The 16,273-nt window shown below is 36.6% G+C and overlaps 1 protein-coding gene across 1 annotated transcript in view; it reads left to right on the forward strand.

Moving 5' to 3' along the window:
• LRRK2 (leucine rich repeat kinase 2) overlaps positions 1-16,273 on the forward strand; it is a 138,010-nt gene that overhangs the window by 36,825 nt on the left and 84,912 nt on the right. The window contains exons 15-19 of the mRNA XM_045466554.1: positions 4,542-4,686; positions 5,253-5,392; positions 9,816-9,944; positions 10,020-10,190; positions 15,310-15,568. Of these exons, the coding sequence (XP_045322510.1) occupies positions 4,542-4,686; positions 5,253-5,392; positions 9,816-9,944; positions 10,020-10,190; positions 15,310-15,568 (844 nt within the window). The remainder of the gene's footprint in view (positions 1-4,541; positions 4,687-5,252; positions 5,393-9,815; positions 9,945-10,019; positions 10,191-15,309; positions 15,569-16,273) is intronic.

Raw genomic sequence — 16,273 nt, forward strand, 5'->3', positions numbered from 1 at the left:
AATAGAAGTGACAGTGTTTAAGTTTTAAAAACCTCCCCTGTTTTGAATTCCTAAAAGTTATTCCCCTAATTCCTCACCACTTTTGAGGGAAAAAAAATACTCTAAAAGAGGAATATAAGTATTTCTTTAGGTCTAAAATTCTGTGATTGCCTGTCTCACTCTGAATAAATGTTACAAAGCATCAGAGATTTTGGGCCCAAATACTGCAGACACCTGAAATGAATCACCTTCAAAAGTAAGTCTATTCTTGGAAAGCAGAATTCCCAATTAGATAGAATTTGAGATTCAACTAAGGTTACAATGCAAAGACTCTTAAGAGTATTTATTTACTTATTGGTTTTTATTTTTTTAATGTTTTAATGTTTTTATTTTTTTACTTTTGAGAAAGAGAGAGAGCAAGAGCGGGGGGGGGGGGGGGGGCGGGCGGAGGGAGGGAGAGGGGGGCAGAGGATCCGAAGCAGGCTTTGCACTGACAGCAGAGAGCCCAGTGTGGGGCTGAAACCCATGAACCAGGAGATCATGACCTGAGCTGAAGTTGGACACTTAACCGACTAAGCCACCCAGGCGCCCTGGAAAGTATTTATTAAAGTGAATTTATGTTTGGATATATATAAAACTCCAGTAACATTCAGACTGAAGTTCGAATCTGTTGTTCAAATGCTTTATATTTGAACTCTTGAAAAAATAGTTTGGTTGGGTGTAAAATATTGGGGTTTTTTTTCTTTAAAAACTTGTAGGCATTTCACTGTCTTTTAGTGCTGAATGTTTTAGGGGAAAAGTCTAAAACCAGCTTGATTTTTTTTTTCTCACTTTAAAATGAGTGATATTTTCACCTGGATACCAAAGGATTCTTTTTCTTGAAATCCAGATATTTTATTACGTTGTATCTTAATTTTAGTCCTGGACTATGGTGTCTTCTTTTTAGCTATACATTCCATATTTTTATTTTTTCTGGGAAGTTTTCTTGAATTGCAGTTGACGTAGCTGGCAGCTAGGAAAGAGACTATTTTTGAACCAGGTGACTTGAGCTGGCTAGCTAGCTCATTGAGGAAACCATTTTAATTATTTATGTATTTTCTGAAAAACTTGGAAAATTGTGGGGCATAGGCAATAAGATGTTTCTGTTTAACATCTGTATGTGTCCTTCCACTGGCATTTCCCAAAATCTCATTCGGATAACATTGCTAAGTATAAACTAGTAAACTGATTTTAATTTCCATTTGAACAGCAATACATTATATCACTATTTTCAAGACAGAATATTTGATAACTGAAAGAAAAGACTACTGTAAGCTTGTAAATATAAATATATACATGTAACATACTTTTATAAGTTTATTTGGTGGCGGGGGGAGAGGCTGAGAGAGAGAGGGAGAGAAAGAGAGAATCCCAAGCAGGCTCTGGGCTGACAGCGTGGGGCTTGGTCTCACGAACTGTGAGATCATGACCTGAGCTGAAATCAAGAGTTGGGAGCTTAACTGACTGAGCCACCCAGGTGCCCCTGTATAAATATTTTCAGACTTATGAATCGGTCAGAAGTCAAATACCACTATTTTAAATTATCCAACAGTTTATCTGCGCTGCATCGTATGTAGTAATGTGAAGCTGTCATTCTCTTTGCATGGACCAATCACAGGTTTCCTGATGTAGGGGAGTCGTTAGTCATCATCCAACTGTACCTGAAATAAATAGTTCAAGATTAGAGGAGTTTAAGGTAGCAGAACCAATAGTTGAGTAGAAACTTGTTAGAGGGATGGTATTAAGAACAAATATGTATGCTTTATAAATATCTTTTTGATTTAATTTTTAGCATAAAAAAATAAGCCTATGATGCATTTTGAGGTTAGGACTGGCTACCTGATTTGTGGGGCCCAGAACAAAATGAAAATGCAGGACTCCTTGCTTAAAAACTAAGAATTTCAAGATGGTGGTAGCAGAGCATTATACCGAGTGTGGGGCCCTTGGAAGCACAGAGAACTATGGCTGCGCAGGTGCGTACGCAGGAGGCTGGCCCTGCCTAGGAAGTAGGAAGGGTGGTACTATTCACCACACAGAAAGTTCAGACAGTCTACAATCTAACATTTTCCTTTTTCTGCTTTCCTGATAAGTTAATAAACTTTTAGCTTTGAACATCCGAGTTTAAGATACTAGCGTCAAGCGTAAAGTAATGCGGGCTTAGAGCTTAAGAGACTTTAAACTTGTGCTCTGAGTTATCTGCTTAAAGGATTCCGAGTCTCAATTTTTTTCATCAATGACATAGGGCTAATCATGGTGTTTCTACATTATAGGGTTATTGTGAGGATTACATGGGTTAATATATAAGAAGCGCTTAAAAGGATCTCTGGCACATAGCGAGTGCTGCATAGATTTTGGCATTATTGTTGTGGTTGTTGCTATTGTTACGGTGACATGAACCATGTTAGTGTACGAAGTCCCATCCATAAATAGAAGGGTTTTAAGAAAAGAACTTTGGACAAAGTTTGACATTGAAAGAAGAGATTGTAAAGGAGATGGGCAAATGAATGGTTTTAAAGTTTGAGAATAATTAGGGGTGTACCATGTCATGGAAATTAAGGGAGGAAAAAGCAGCAGTTTGGTTGTTAAAGGACTTTTTTCTTTGAATGGTTTTAATTCAGAGTGGTAAGGACAGAAGTCTGATTATATGAAATTAAGGGGTAGGGAGAATGTGGAGACAGTGGGTGTAGATGTTTCTATTAATAAGTTTAGAAATGGAGGAGAAATGGTAGCTTGATGGAATGGAAGACCAATTAAGGGACATTCTGTCTCCCGTTAGAAGTTTTTCATCTATGAGGAGGGTGGTTAGCCCAAGGCCTGAACCGTGGCCATCACTCAGGGTTTGTTGCACAGACAGTGAGTCATCTCATTTCATCCTCATAACAACCCCCGATTTTTAGGATCAGTTTAAGGTGAGGAGGCAGAGACACATGAGCCATCCCTCCAGCTTCACTTTGAACTACTTTGAATTTCTTTTCATTTCTTGAATAATACCTTCTGAGTAAATACCACTTCTGAGTAAATGTTATTTCATTAATTTTTAATGGAACTATTAAGTGAAAAGAGGCAGAATTTAAACCTAAATTTAACTGGCTCCAAATTGCTACCCAGAGAGTTGGTAAGATGGAAACAATGACAGGAAAGAGTATGAAGCGGGGCAAGGATATGAGTGTGTTGTTGAAATGATAGATGAACTGATGTCCAAGCTGAGCAATTAGGGTGGAAGAGAAAGGCACAGGATGACAAAGTGATGCTTCTCCTCATACCCTATAAAGAAAAAAAGATGCTGAATAAGGACAATTGAGAGGCATTGGAGGACTAGATTGGAAAGGAATGAAAGTCTGTTCGTTGACAGTATGGAAGTGAGAAAGGTTGGAGGGTAGATGGCTTTGGTTGAAAAAGCTGTAAGAGAGCTTGAGATCTGACTTGAAGCTCTCAGCTCCGTGGTGTATACCCACAGTAGTGCCAATCACACATTTGGAGTAGAGATACCATGAAACCAGTGTCTGTGTAAACAAAAGTGCTGTGAAGGATAGCATTGTAATTTTTGAAAGGAAAGCTATTAGGTGGGCATTCATATCATGGAAAACATTATGGAAAAGCAGAGATGGCCCATCCCATATAAGAGTTAGCTATATGTCACGGGCTTTTAAGAGAGAAGGTGTAACTGTGATTGTCTGTGGTTGGAAAGTGTATTGACTGTTTCTTCTTAGTTAATAAGTAGGATAGTTTGGAAAAAGAAGTGGCCTGTATTAGGATACCAGTAAATGATGTCGAATCATCTGGAAGAGTTGAGGTTAAAAAGTTGGAAGAGGTAGCGATTAACCTCCTGTGCTTTCTTTTCTTTTTCTTCTTCCTCTTCTTCTTTTTTTGTTTTTTGTTTTTGTTTTTGTTTTTGGCTCCTGAGTTTTTAAGGGAGACACATTTATATTAAAGTCCTAGACCTGACACATACTAGCTTTGTGATTTGAGCTCTTCATGTTCCCATATCTTTGAAATTTGGTGAATCTATCACATGAGGCTGTTGAGGGGTAATAAATGAGACATGACATATAAAACACTTAAAGAGTAGATTCTCGATTAGTATTTTCTGTAGGTGAGTGTCAGCATTGCATTTTACTGGCTAAATACACAGTATACAGGTGAAGGGCTCCAACATCCCTGATTTGGTCTCATCTCAGCAATGGACAATCTGTGTGACTTTAGGAATATGCAACCCCTCTAACCCGCAGTAAACTCATCTGCTATTGGGAGTGATATTAGTATGGACTTTAGATTCGTGTGAAAAGAAAATGCGTGTAAAGTACTTAGCATGCTGTGTGGCACAGAAGAGGTACTCGGTATTAAAATGGTAGCTCTTGTCCTTAATCATAATTAAAAAGTAATTAGTAATGTAAGGCAAAATCAAAGGTAATAATCTTTATTTGGACTAGTTTGTATTTTGTCAGTCTGTAGCTGGCTTTAACTGAAGTAAGTATTAATAATTCATTTTAAATAGAAAATATCTATTGTCCTTTTGATTTCAGTTCATTGGAAATCCTGGGATTCAGAAATGTGGATTGAAAGTAATTTCTTCTCTAGCACATTTTCCTGATGCATTACAAGTATTATCCCTGGAAGGTGCTATTGATTCGGTACTTCACACACTTCAGATGTATCCAGATGACCAAGGTTGGTACCATTTGAAGTCAGGATTTAGGATAGATTTTTTTAATGGTTTTATTTATTTATTTTTGAGAGAGAGAGACAGAGAGACAGACAGAGAGAGAGGGAGACACAGAATCCAAAGCAGGCTCCAGGCTTCAAGCTGTCAGCACAGAGCCCGATGCAGGGCTCGAACCCATGGACCACAAGGTCATGACCTGAGCCGAAGTTGGATGCTTAACCGACTGAGCCACCCAGGCACTCTTAGGATAGGTTTTTTTTAATGTTTATTTATTTATTTTGGAACGGCAGGGAGGGGCGAGCGGGTGAGGGGCAGAGAGCATCCCAAGCAGGCTCCCTGCTGTCAGTGCAGAGTCAGTGCAGAGCCTTATGCAGGGTTCGATCTTGTGGGTGAGATCATGACCTGAGCCAAAATCAAGAGTTGAATGCTTAACTGACTGAGCCAGGCACCCCAGGATTTAGGATAGATTTTGTATAAGCCTTTAGCTATTGGCTGGGTATCTTCAAATTTTTTCTTTAGTTTTGAGATTTAAAACCACTAATTTTATTACTTTTTTCTTTTATTTTTCTAGAAATTCAATGTCTGGGTTTAGGTCTTATAGGATGCTTGATTACAAAGAAGAATTTATGCATAGGAACTGGGCATCTGCTGGCAAAAATTCTGGTTTCCAGTTTACAACGATTTAAGGATATGGCTGAAGTACAGATTAAAGTATGTGCATTATCTTGAAAGGAATTTGGGATCTTGTGAAGATTTCTCTTTCAGAGCAGCTGGTACAATTCCCACTTTGCATTAATGGAGATAGTCTAGTTAATTGAAACCTATTTATCATTTTGTAGTATTTTAATTATAGGTGAAGAGAATTGGATTGAATTGCAGAGATCCTGTGATTTATTATTAAATCTCTAAAATCAGCATATTTATTTGCCATTTGTCTTTTTCATGAAAGGGCAGAGAATGTGCTAGAGAAAGTCCAGCCAGCTGAGCTTTACTTGTTTAGATTTTAGGTAAATAGAAGTTATAATTTTTCAAGGTTTGTCATTCTCAATGTTTTATTATGGGATGCTTACCTCTAGTAGTTTTTCTCCTTGATATTTTTTTTTTCTTGCAGTAAAATATTTTAAGTATTTTTCATCAAACAACATTTCACATGTGATATATAATAAGTGTTCCTTATTAAGAATGAAAGATGTTGACTTAGGGGAGATTAAGAAAGAAATTGGCTCAGATTTTTTTCCTATCACATATTTATTTTTATTGAAATATAATTGACATACAATATCCTATTTTTTTGTTAATGTTTATTTATTTTTGAGAGGGAGAGATCATGACCTGAGCCAAAGTCAGGTGCTCAACTGACTGAGCCACCCAGGCGCCCTGACATACATTATCCTATTAATTTTGCATAGTGATTTGATATTTTTATATATTACAAAATGATCTCCAATTTAAATCTAGTTACCATTTATCATCATATAAAGTTACTACAAAATTATTGACTATATTCACCATGCTATATGTTATATCCCCATGACTTATTTATTTTATTACTGGAAGTGTGTACCTCTTAATCCCCTTGACCTATTTCACCTGCCCCCAACCCCTCCCCACTGTGATACCGACAGTTTTTCCCTTTTATCTATGAGTCTGTTTCTGTTTTGCATTTTTTGTTCATTCGTTTTGGTTTTTAGATTCCACGTATAAGTGAAATCATATGGTATTTGTCTTTCTCTGTTTGACTTGTTCCACTTAGCATAATACCCTCTAGGTCCATCTATGTTGTTGTAAACGGCAAGATTTCATTCCTTTTATGTTTGAGTAGTGTTCAATTTTGTGTATACGTGTGTACCCCATCTTCTTTATCGATACATTTGTCCATCAATGGACACTTAGGTTCTCATATTGGCTATTATAAATAATGCAGAAATGAACATAGGGATGCATATATCTCTTTGAATTGATGTTTTTATTTTCTTCGGGTAAATACCCAAGAGTGGAATTGCTGGGTCATATGATATGGGTATCTTTAATATTTTGAGGAACCTCCCTACTGTTCTCTATAGTGGCCACCCTAATTTACATTCTCGTCAACAGTGTACAAGGGTTCACATTTCTCTGCATATTTAAGAACATTTATTTTTTGTCTTTTTGATAATAGCCAATCTGATAGGTGTGAGGTGATATCTCATTATAGTTTTGATTTGTGTTTCCCTGATAATTAGTGATGTTGAGCAGATCAGCATCAACAGACATTGACCACATGTCTGTCTTCTTTGGAAAGATGTCTATTCAAGTCCTCTGCTCATGTTTTAATTGGGTTGTTTGTCTTTTTGGTTTTAAGTTGTATAAGTTCTTTATATATTTTGGACATTAACCCCATATTGGATGTATGATTTACGCATATCTTCTCCTATTCATTAGATTATATTTTCATTTTGTTGATGGCTTCCCTAGCTGTGCAGAAGCTGTTTGGTTTGATGCAGTCTCATTTGTTTATTATAGCTTTTGTTGCCCTTTCCTGAAGAGTATGGTCCAAAAAAATATTGCTAAAGCTGATGTCAAAGAGTTTACTGCTTGTGTTTTATGGTTTCAGGTCTTGCATTCAAGTCTTTAATCTATTTTGAATTCATTTTGTATGTGGTGTAAGATAGTGATCCAGTTTCATTCTTTTGCATGTAAGCTGGTCCAGTTTTCCCAACACCATTTATTGAAGAGACTGTCTTTTCCCCATTGTGTGTTATTGGTTAATTAATTGATCATATATACATGGGTTTATTTCTGGGCTCTCTGTTGTATATTATTGACCTATGTGTCTGCTTTCATCCCAGTACCATACTGTTTTGATTACTATAGCTTTGTAGTATAGTTTGAAGTCAGGGAGTGTGATACCTTCAACTTAATTTTTCTATCTCAAGACTGCTTTGGCTATTCAAGGTCTTCTGTGGTTCTATACAAATTTTAGAGTTCTTTGTTCTAGTTCTGTGAAAAATGCCATTGGTATTTTCATGGGGAATGCATTTAAGCTGTAGATTGCTTAGGCCAGTATGGATATTTTGACCACATCGATTATTCCATTCTATGAGTATGGGGTATCTTTCCATTTATTTGTATTTACTTCAATTTCTTTCATCAGCGTTTTATAGTTTTCAGTGCAAAGGTCTTTCATCTTTTTGGTTAAATTTATTTTTAAGTGTCTTATTCTTTTTCATATAAATATAAATAGGATTCATTTCTTAATTACTCTTTCTGATAACTCATAATTAGTGTCTAGACATATAATCAATTTGTGTATTTTAATTTGTGTCCTACAACTTTACTGAATTCATTTATTCTAATGGTTTTCTGGTGGTGTCTTTAGGGTTTTCTATGTATAATATCAAATGATCTGCAAGTAATGACAGCTTAAATTCTTCCTTTCTAACTTGGATGCCTTTTATTTCTTTTTCTTGTCTAATTGTGGTGACTAGGATTTTTAATACTATGTTGAACAAAAGTGGTGAAAGTGGGCATCCTTGTCCTGATCTTAGAGGAAAAGCTTTCCGCTTTTCACCATTGAGTATGATGTTAGCTATGGGTTTGTCATATATAGCTTTTATTATGTTGAGGTAGGTTCCTTCCATATCCACTTTGCTTTGAGTTAAAAAAATTTTTTTTAATGTTAGCAAAACAAGTAGTCTCTTTAAGAGTTTCTGCTTTGGTTGTGTTTTTTTGTTTGTTCGTTTGTTTTGTTTTGTTTTGGTAATGGAATTTGCAGCTTTCATAAACCACACTCAACAAATGTTTTCATAAATGGCAGAATTGACCAGGAATAAAAAAAAAATCCAGGCTATAACCTTGTCGCAGACATTACTAGTAAATGAGATACTGTATGTAAAGTTTTTAATTATAAAGTGCTGAACATGCAGCATTCTTAGATTAAAAACAATAATGTGCTATATAAATCTGATTTTTATAATGTGCCTCAGGCAAGGATGACTAAAGCCAAGCCAGAACTGATTAAAAGTAATCCTAGAAAAAGGAGATAAATCTGTACAGCTATAGAGCTCTCAGTTTACTCCGGTATTAATACATAAAGGTGTAAATGTTAGGATCTCTGTAGTAGAGGTTTTCAACTATTGACCAGTCTGCTAAATTTGGCCTGTCAACATATTTTATTTGGTCAGTTCAGTGTTTATAAGTTTTTATTTTGAATTATGTGCCTTGTGCACATTTGTATTACTTGCTTTTCTGGTGCATTCATTTGAATTTGCAGGGACCTCTAGTCTAGTGGTGGGTGGACCACATGTCCCTCAGACCTGCAAAAATTAAGACTACTTCTCTTATCAAATGTTAGTATTTGTCGAGATTCAGCATCTTAAAACCACAAAATAGTAACTATTAGACAATTTCATTAACATATTATATTGAAAGATAATAAAAATTTTTTAGGTTAAATTGATCTTTGATGAGTTTACCCAAGCTAAATAATAGTAAATTCCAAAGCTCATTCTTTCCTGAAACTCTCTCACGTGTGGAGAGCCCAGAAAACTCTTAGGAATATGCTTGAGGTGGTTCTGAAAAGTAATGATGTGACTGACTAGTTCTTTATAAATAATTTGCTGCAGAGGTGTAAACCTCAGACTGCCTTTAGAGCTTTTCTCAACTATATTCAACATGAATGAAATCTAGGAGCTCATATTCATCTTTTGCAGCTGAAATTTCACAAGAAGGCACCAAAATGTTAGCGAAATGCTAGGCTATCTAGAGAACCTAATCTGTAGTCTTGTAATAAGAAATACACTTTGCTGGCTGATTTGGGTATGTCGCTCTGCTGATTCAGCTCTTCTAATATTAATTAATATCTTGCTTTCATCCTGTGAGTATGGCTTATTTTTAATTCATTAGGGATTTTTTCTGCCTTGCTAGACAATGGCTTGTTAGCTTGCCTTTTATTCTCTGTGTGCCTGCTCTATTTGTTAGTAATGAGAGAGCAAGGTTTGCTTATGGGAATGTTCCAAGATTTATAGCTTTTAAGTACAAACCCAATAAATATTATCTAGTTAGTTATCACATACAAATTATCTGTTTTATACTATTTATTTTTTATTCTTTTGGCCCAGAATTGCTTATGTTATTATTTTGGTCCCACTTTCAGGGATTTCAGACAATCTTAACAATACTGGAATTGTCAGTGTCTTTTTCCAACCTGCTGGTGCATCATTCCTTTGATTCGGTGATATTCCATCAGATGTCTTCCAGTATCATGGAACAAAAGGATAAACAGGTACAGTGTTTCTCACCTGTATGCTAACTGTTAATGGATTTAGCTCACTCTAATCCTCGTTTCCATTCTTTTTAGTTTCTAAACCTTTGTTGCAAGTGCTTTGCAAAATTAGCTATGGACGATGAGTTAAAAAGCGTGATGTTAGAGAAAGCGTGTGATCAGAATAACAGTATCATGGTTGAATGCTTGCTTCTATTGGGAGCAGACGCCAATCGAACAAAGGAGGCAACTTCTTTAATTTGTCAGGTAAATATTCAAGGCCTAACTTTGGTCTTTCTCTGTTATTTGACTCTACCATTGTACAGCTCTTGCTTACATCCTGTTATTCTTTACTACAGAATTCACCAGTTTATTTCACAATTGCTTGTGATTTGTAGTAGGAATTTAGATTCACAGAATTTCAGAGGTAATAGGGTCCTTTAGGCATATCCGGTATAATCCTTCATTTTTTTTTTTAATTTTTAATTTTTTTTTTAACGTTTATTTATTTTTGAGACAGAGAGAGAAAGAGCATGAACGGGGGAGGGTCAGAGAGAGAGAGAGGGAGACATAGAATCTGAAACAGGATCCAGGCTCTGAGCCATCAGCCCAGAGCCCGATGCGGGGCTCGAACTCACGGACCGCGAGATCATGACCTGAGCCGAAGTCGGCCGCTTAACCAACTGAGCCACCCAGGCGCCCCAATATAATCCTTCATTTTACTTGTTTACCTACCTTGTTATATTGTTAATAACTTTCCAAATGTGTCTCCTACAATGCATCTCTGTCCAAATTCTTTTCCAGGCACACTCCACACAACATACGGTTCGGTTTGGTAATCTTTCAACCGTTTTCTCTCTGTTTCCAGTTTCTCTGATAGCAAATTCTCTCCTCAGTTGTACTGCATGTGGCCATGCAGGCGGTTACTACACCCCCTTGGGGACACTGTTCACGTTGGCATCCCCTGCCATTGACCACCCCCTTGGTTGTGTAGCACTGTGGTCCTGCCTTCCTTCCCTCCCTTCACTCATGCACTGGGCAAGCACCTCTATCTAAATGTTCTACTTTACCTTCAAAATCCAACCCAAATGCCCTTTCCTCAATAAAGCCCTCCCGGCACCCCTGACCTCCATACAAAATAAAAGATTTACTTCTGTTGAGTCCATGACAATATATGTGATATACACAATATATCTTTTATATTTTGTTAGTTGTATGAAAGTGGAAATGTACAGTGTTCATCTTTATGTCATTTAGAATAACTAACTCATTGCTTTACATACAGTGTGAATTTAGTAAGTATTTATTAAAGTGCATTACATGTTATTTCAGGGTTATCATTGCATAAATTTCAGTTTATAATAGCATTTGGGTAGCACCATGTATATTTTCTAGAAATTAATAATATTTCTAACAAAGCAATTATGCAGTGATTTAATGTACATTATTAAATAACCAACAGAGTACTGTACTTTCCAGTAATTTACTTTAAAAGCCTTACTTTATTTAATTTCCCACTTGCCTATGGATTCAATTCAATTTGTCAACTGTAAATTAAGTTAGTACTAATTAGTACTCTACATAAAAAGAAACTGAACCTGTAACTTATTTTCATGCACAATTAATGTGTACATTAAGACCAAATAAATAATCAAATTACTTACATTTAGTCAAATTTCATTTAAGAAATCCACCTTAAATATAATTGCTTCTCTATTATTAAAAGTAATTAAATTATTTCCCTCAATAATATAATACATTTTTATTGTGTATCTTTTGTGTGATCTGCACATCTTTGCACTAATATTACTGGAATATGCCAAGGAACTAAAAAGAAATTTCCCCTTCAAATTTTTTTTAGGGAAATAGCGTACCCAAAGCACCCGAGTGTAATAATTTTAAATCTCTGACAGGAAATGCTTCCTGCTCTTCTCTCAATTTACCTAAATCTTTGTATAGGAGCTTTTTATTTTATTCTTCTTCTTGCATTCTTTTGGATTTAAGCACCTATTTATATATTTTTAAGCAAAATCAGATCTTTGCCTCCATGGGTATGTTAAATTTAAAGAATTTATCATACTTGTCAGAGATTATTTGCCTCAAAAAAATATTGATTAAATTTTGTGGATAGATTGAACATACATTATTTTAGATACCAGTGTAAAATGAGGTAATCACTATTTATGTACCAATGCTGTTTAATTAAGGACTATTCGGAGCAAAGATGGAGTTAATCTTGTTAGGCTTTCTGAGGAGAATTTAATGATGTAATATACATGATTCATATAGAAGAATATGGAAGACTGATACTGGGCATGAAAATACATGGATAGAGATCCAAAGATGAAAACCATCAGATCATGGTAGGAAGAACAACTGTGATGAAGTCTGAATAAAAGTAATAACAAACTGTTGTGGTATTCATTACCACCTGGGCACTGCTCTGAGTCCTTTACACAATTTAACCCTTGCAACAACCTTAGAAGTGGGTTCTAGTATTATTCCCATTTTACAGGGAAGGAATTGAGGCACAGAGAGGTTAAGTAACTTGCCTAAGGACACTCTCCTGGTAAGTAGTGGAAAGTCGGCTTCCCAAATGCATGCTTTAATCTCGTCTATACCATAGATTCTTGGTAGTGGTGGTGATAGGGAGGGGAGTAGGGAGAGTTGCTCACTGATTCTCAAAGGCTAGTCTAAAATATTTGGTTTTGGTCATGGGCTGCATTATTGATAAATTTGAAGATGAGAGAGAAGATTGCAAAAGATAGTAAATTATACAGTTTTTAAAAGTTTATTTATCTTGGGAGAGAGACAGAGCATAAGCAGGGAGACAGAGGATCCCACGCAGGCTCCAAGCTGTCAGCACAGAGCCTGACATGGGGCTTAAACTCATGAACCATGAGATCATGACCTGAGCTGAAACCAAGAGTTGGACACTCAACCAACTTGTCTTTTGTCTGATACACTTTCTTATACATCTCTGGCTTCATCCCCATGTACCTAAAGTCAGCTGGGATCTTTTGGGCCCTCAAGGAAAATACTCTTTAAAAGTGTATTGAGCAATTTCTAGGTGGAGGGCACAGTGCTAGATAAGTAGTAAAGAATATACAAGGGTTTTTCTGTTTCTGGATGGTTTCTTTCTAAGTGTGTATTGGGAAAGGAGAGAGGATAAAGTGTAAATCATTTTAATATGAGGTAGGCAGTAAGTGCCAATTTAGACCTAAAAAATTTGCTAGAACACAGAGAGGGCATTTGTGATTGAGTTTTTTGGCCCCTCTGTCCCTCCATCTTCCTTCCTCCCACTCCTTTTAAATTTCCTGTGGGCTTTTAAATAGGATATTAGTGATTTGTTAGTTAAATGAAATATATTTCCTAGGCATTGTACTAGGCTATGGAGGTACAAATTGAATTGCAATAGCATCCAAGCCTTTCATTCTACTTTTAAAACTGATAGGCGTTTTTGGTTTAGTGTGCTACGTGCTATGTGTAAGCAAATGGGACAGGAGTCTGGAGGAGGAAGAGTGTGTGTGGCTTGGGAGCTTAGTAGCAAGGACTTACCGTACAAGAGATTATGAAGCTGTTCCTTCAAGAATGAACATCTTTTGGGGTGCCTGAGTGGCTCAGTGAGTTGAGCATCCACATCTTGGTTTTCGCTCAGGTAATGATCCCTGGGTCATGGGACTGAGCCCTGCATTGGGCTCTGCACTGAGCCTGGAGCCTGCTTGAGATACTTTCTCTCCCACTCACGCTGTCTCTCTCCCTCTCTCTCTCTCTCTCTCTTTCTCAAAAAAACAAACAAAAAAACAACAACAACAAAAAAAGGAATGAACATCTTTTTGCTGGATGCAGAGTAGAATTAGATATTTAGGGCAGTAGAAATAGTATAAATGAAGGTAATGAAGTTTTAGAAAAACCTCATGTTGTGTTTGGGGGAATGTCTTAGAGCAGAGGGGTTTAGAAGATTTCCGGGCAGTGACCTCCTCATATCTAAAGTAGAAAGGTATGATAGTGGCTCTGGGGAGAATGGGTTGAAGGTAGGTAACCTGGAGACTGGTGGGCATTGAGTTGGTGCCATGGAACCACAGAATGATCCCCTCAAATCTCTTGAACATACATTAATTCTAGAGAATTCAGGAATTTCCCCCAGTCTCCTTCCCCTCACCTGGTACCTTAAATCTTAGGGCCTTGTCTTGAAAAGAAAGAAAAGAAAGGAGAAAAGAAAAAAAAAAAAAGAAAAGAAAAAAGAAAAGAAAAAAAATTAATCCTTAATTGTGGGCAGTGAAAGGAGCACAGGCTTGGCTTGAAATCCAAGTCTGTTGTTGATTACCTCTAATAGGTTTGGAAAAATCACATACTTTTTCTAAATATTCATCTGTAAAATGGGGATAATAATTTTTATGACATAGAATTTTTTTTAATGTTTATTTTGAGAGAGAGACAGAGCAGAGAGAGAGGGAGACACAGAATCTGAAGCAGGATCCAGGCTGAGCTGTGAGCACAGAGTCCAAAATGGGGCTCAAACCCATGAACCGTGAGATCATGACCTGAGCCGAAGTCAGATGCTAAACTGACTGAGCCACCCGGCGCCCCTGACAAAGGGTTTTTAATAAGGATTAGAAATCAAGTGTATACAGAATTTAGCACAGTTCCTGACATACAATATTTCTATTATTTATTACTTTGATCTTCTTGTTAGCAGACCATCATTCCTTCACCTTTTAGAAGCTGCTTCTGTGTAGGCCAGTATGCTGTAGGTTGCTAAGCCTTCCCTCTGCTTACTGTGGTCACTGTAGTTTTTGTAGCACCCAGCACGCGAACCTACCTTGAGCACATGCTCTGAAAACAGCATTCAGGGGAAGGTAGAAAACAGATAGGAAATTTCTTTGTGGAAATTCAGGGTCTTGTGCTGGAAAGCCAGAAGCCTTTGTATGTGGCATTTACAAGTTTTATGATGTTCATATTCTCATTTAGATATTCTATATCATGAATGAAGGCAGGGCAGTGGCCTTTACTGTGTATGGTACTAGTTTCCCAGATGTCTTACAAGGAGCAGACGGAATCCCAGAAGGTGTAAGCAATGTGTATCATTGGTGAAGCCTCAGCTTTCTTAAGTCAGGTGTTAAGAGCTTTTTCTCCATATGATGGTGTCTTTTTCATAGTACCTGACTCATGTGGCAGATTATTTGGCTTCTGCTACTCTGATATTTGTGGTGCTAACCTTACTGTATTTTCCTAATCTATTTCAAGGATGAATTTTGCCTTATTTTATTTTATTTCTATCTAAATGAGGGTGTAGAGAAAAATCACACCAAATTCAATTTACATGTCTACCAAAAGGAAGAAATACAGGCTTTTAATATGGTCACCTTCTTTTTTCCTTTAATAGGTATGTGAGAAAGCAAGCAGTCCCAAATTGGTGGAACTGTTACTGAATGGTGGTTCCCGTGAACAGGATGTCCGGAAAGCTCTGACAATAAGCATTGGAAAAGGTGACAGCCAGATCATCAGCTTACTCTTACGGAGACTCGCCCTGGATCTGGCCAATAATAGCATTTGCCTTGGAGGATTTTGTATAGGAAAAATCGAACCTTCATGGCTTGGTCCTTTGTTTCCAGATAGGACATCTAATTTAAGAAAAGAAACAAGTGAGTATTACCAGGACGATTTTGTCCAAGTCTGGTTTTTATTAGTATTTAAAAAAATTTTTTTTTAACGTTTATTTATTTTTAGACAGAAAGAGAGAGCATGAACGGGGGAGGGTCAGAGAGAGAGGGAGACACAGAATCAGAAACAGGCTCCAGTCTCTGAGCTGTCAGCACAGAGCTCGATGAGGGACTTGAACTCACGGACAGTGAGATGACCTGAGCCGAAGTTGGATGCTCAACCGACTGAGCCACCCAGGCGCCCCTATTAGTATTTTTTTTTAAGTCACTAATATTTTCATTAGGTTTATTTCAATTTGGTACAACTTAAGCCAAAAATATTGTGAAGGTTTGGGTATCTTTTTGTTGTTGTTGTTGTTGTTGTTGTTGTTGATATCTTTTTTTTTTTTTTTTTGGTTATGAAATGCTTGAAAGTGATATTGTATTTAATTCTTTGTTTCCTAGCAAATGTTTTATAAAGATAGAGTGGGACAGTGGGATGTTTCTGAGCAGTTGCTTTTTAAAGAAACATATATTTTTTTATTATAAAACTAATCCATGCTCATTTTAAGAATAGGAAAACACATAAAAACTATAAGAAAGAAAATGACTATTTTGTCCCTTATCAATGTAGATTTTCTTGCCAGATTTTTTATATGCTTACATATACATATGCATTAAAATGTATATGCAGAAACTTATACACAT

The sequence above is a fragment of the Leopardus geoffroyi genome, chromosome B4 (assembly GCF_018350155.1).
Source record: "Leopardus geoffroyi isolate Oge1 chromosome B4, O.geoffroyi_Oge1_pat1.0, whole genome shotgun sequence".
NCBI lineage: Eukaryota > Metazoa > Chordata > Mammalia > Carnivora > Felidae > Leopardus > Leopardus geoffroyi.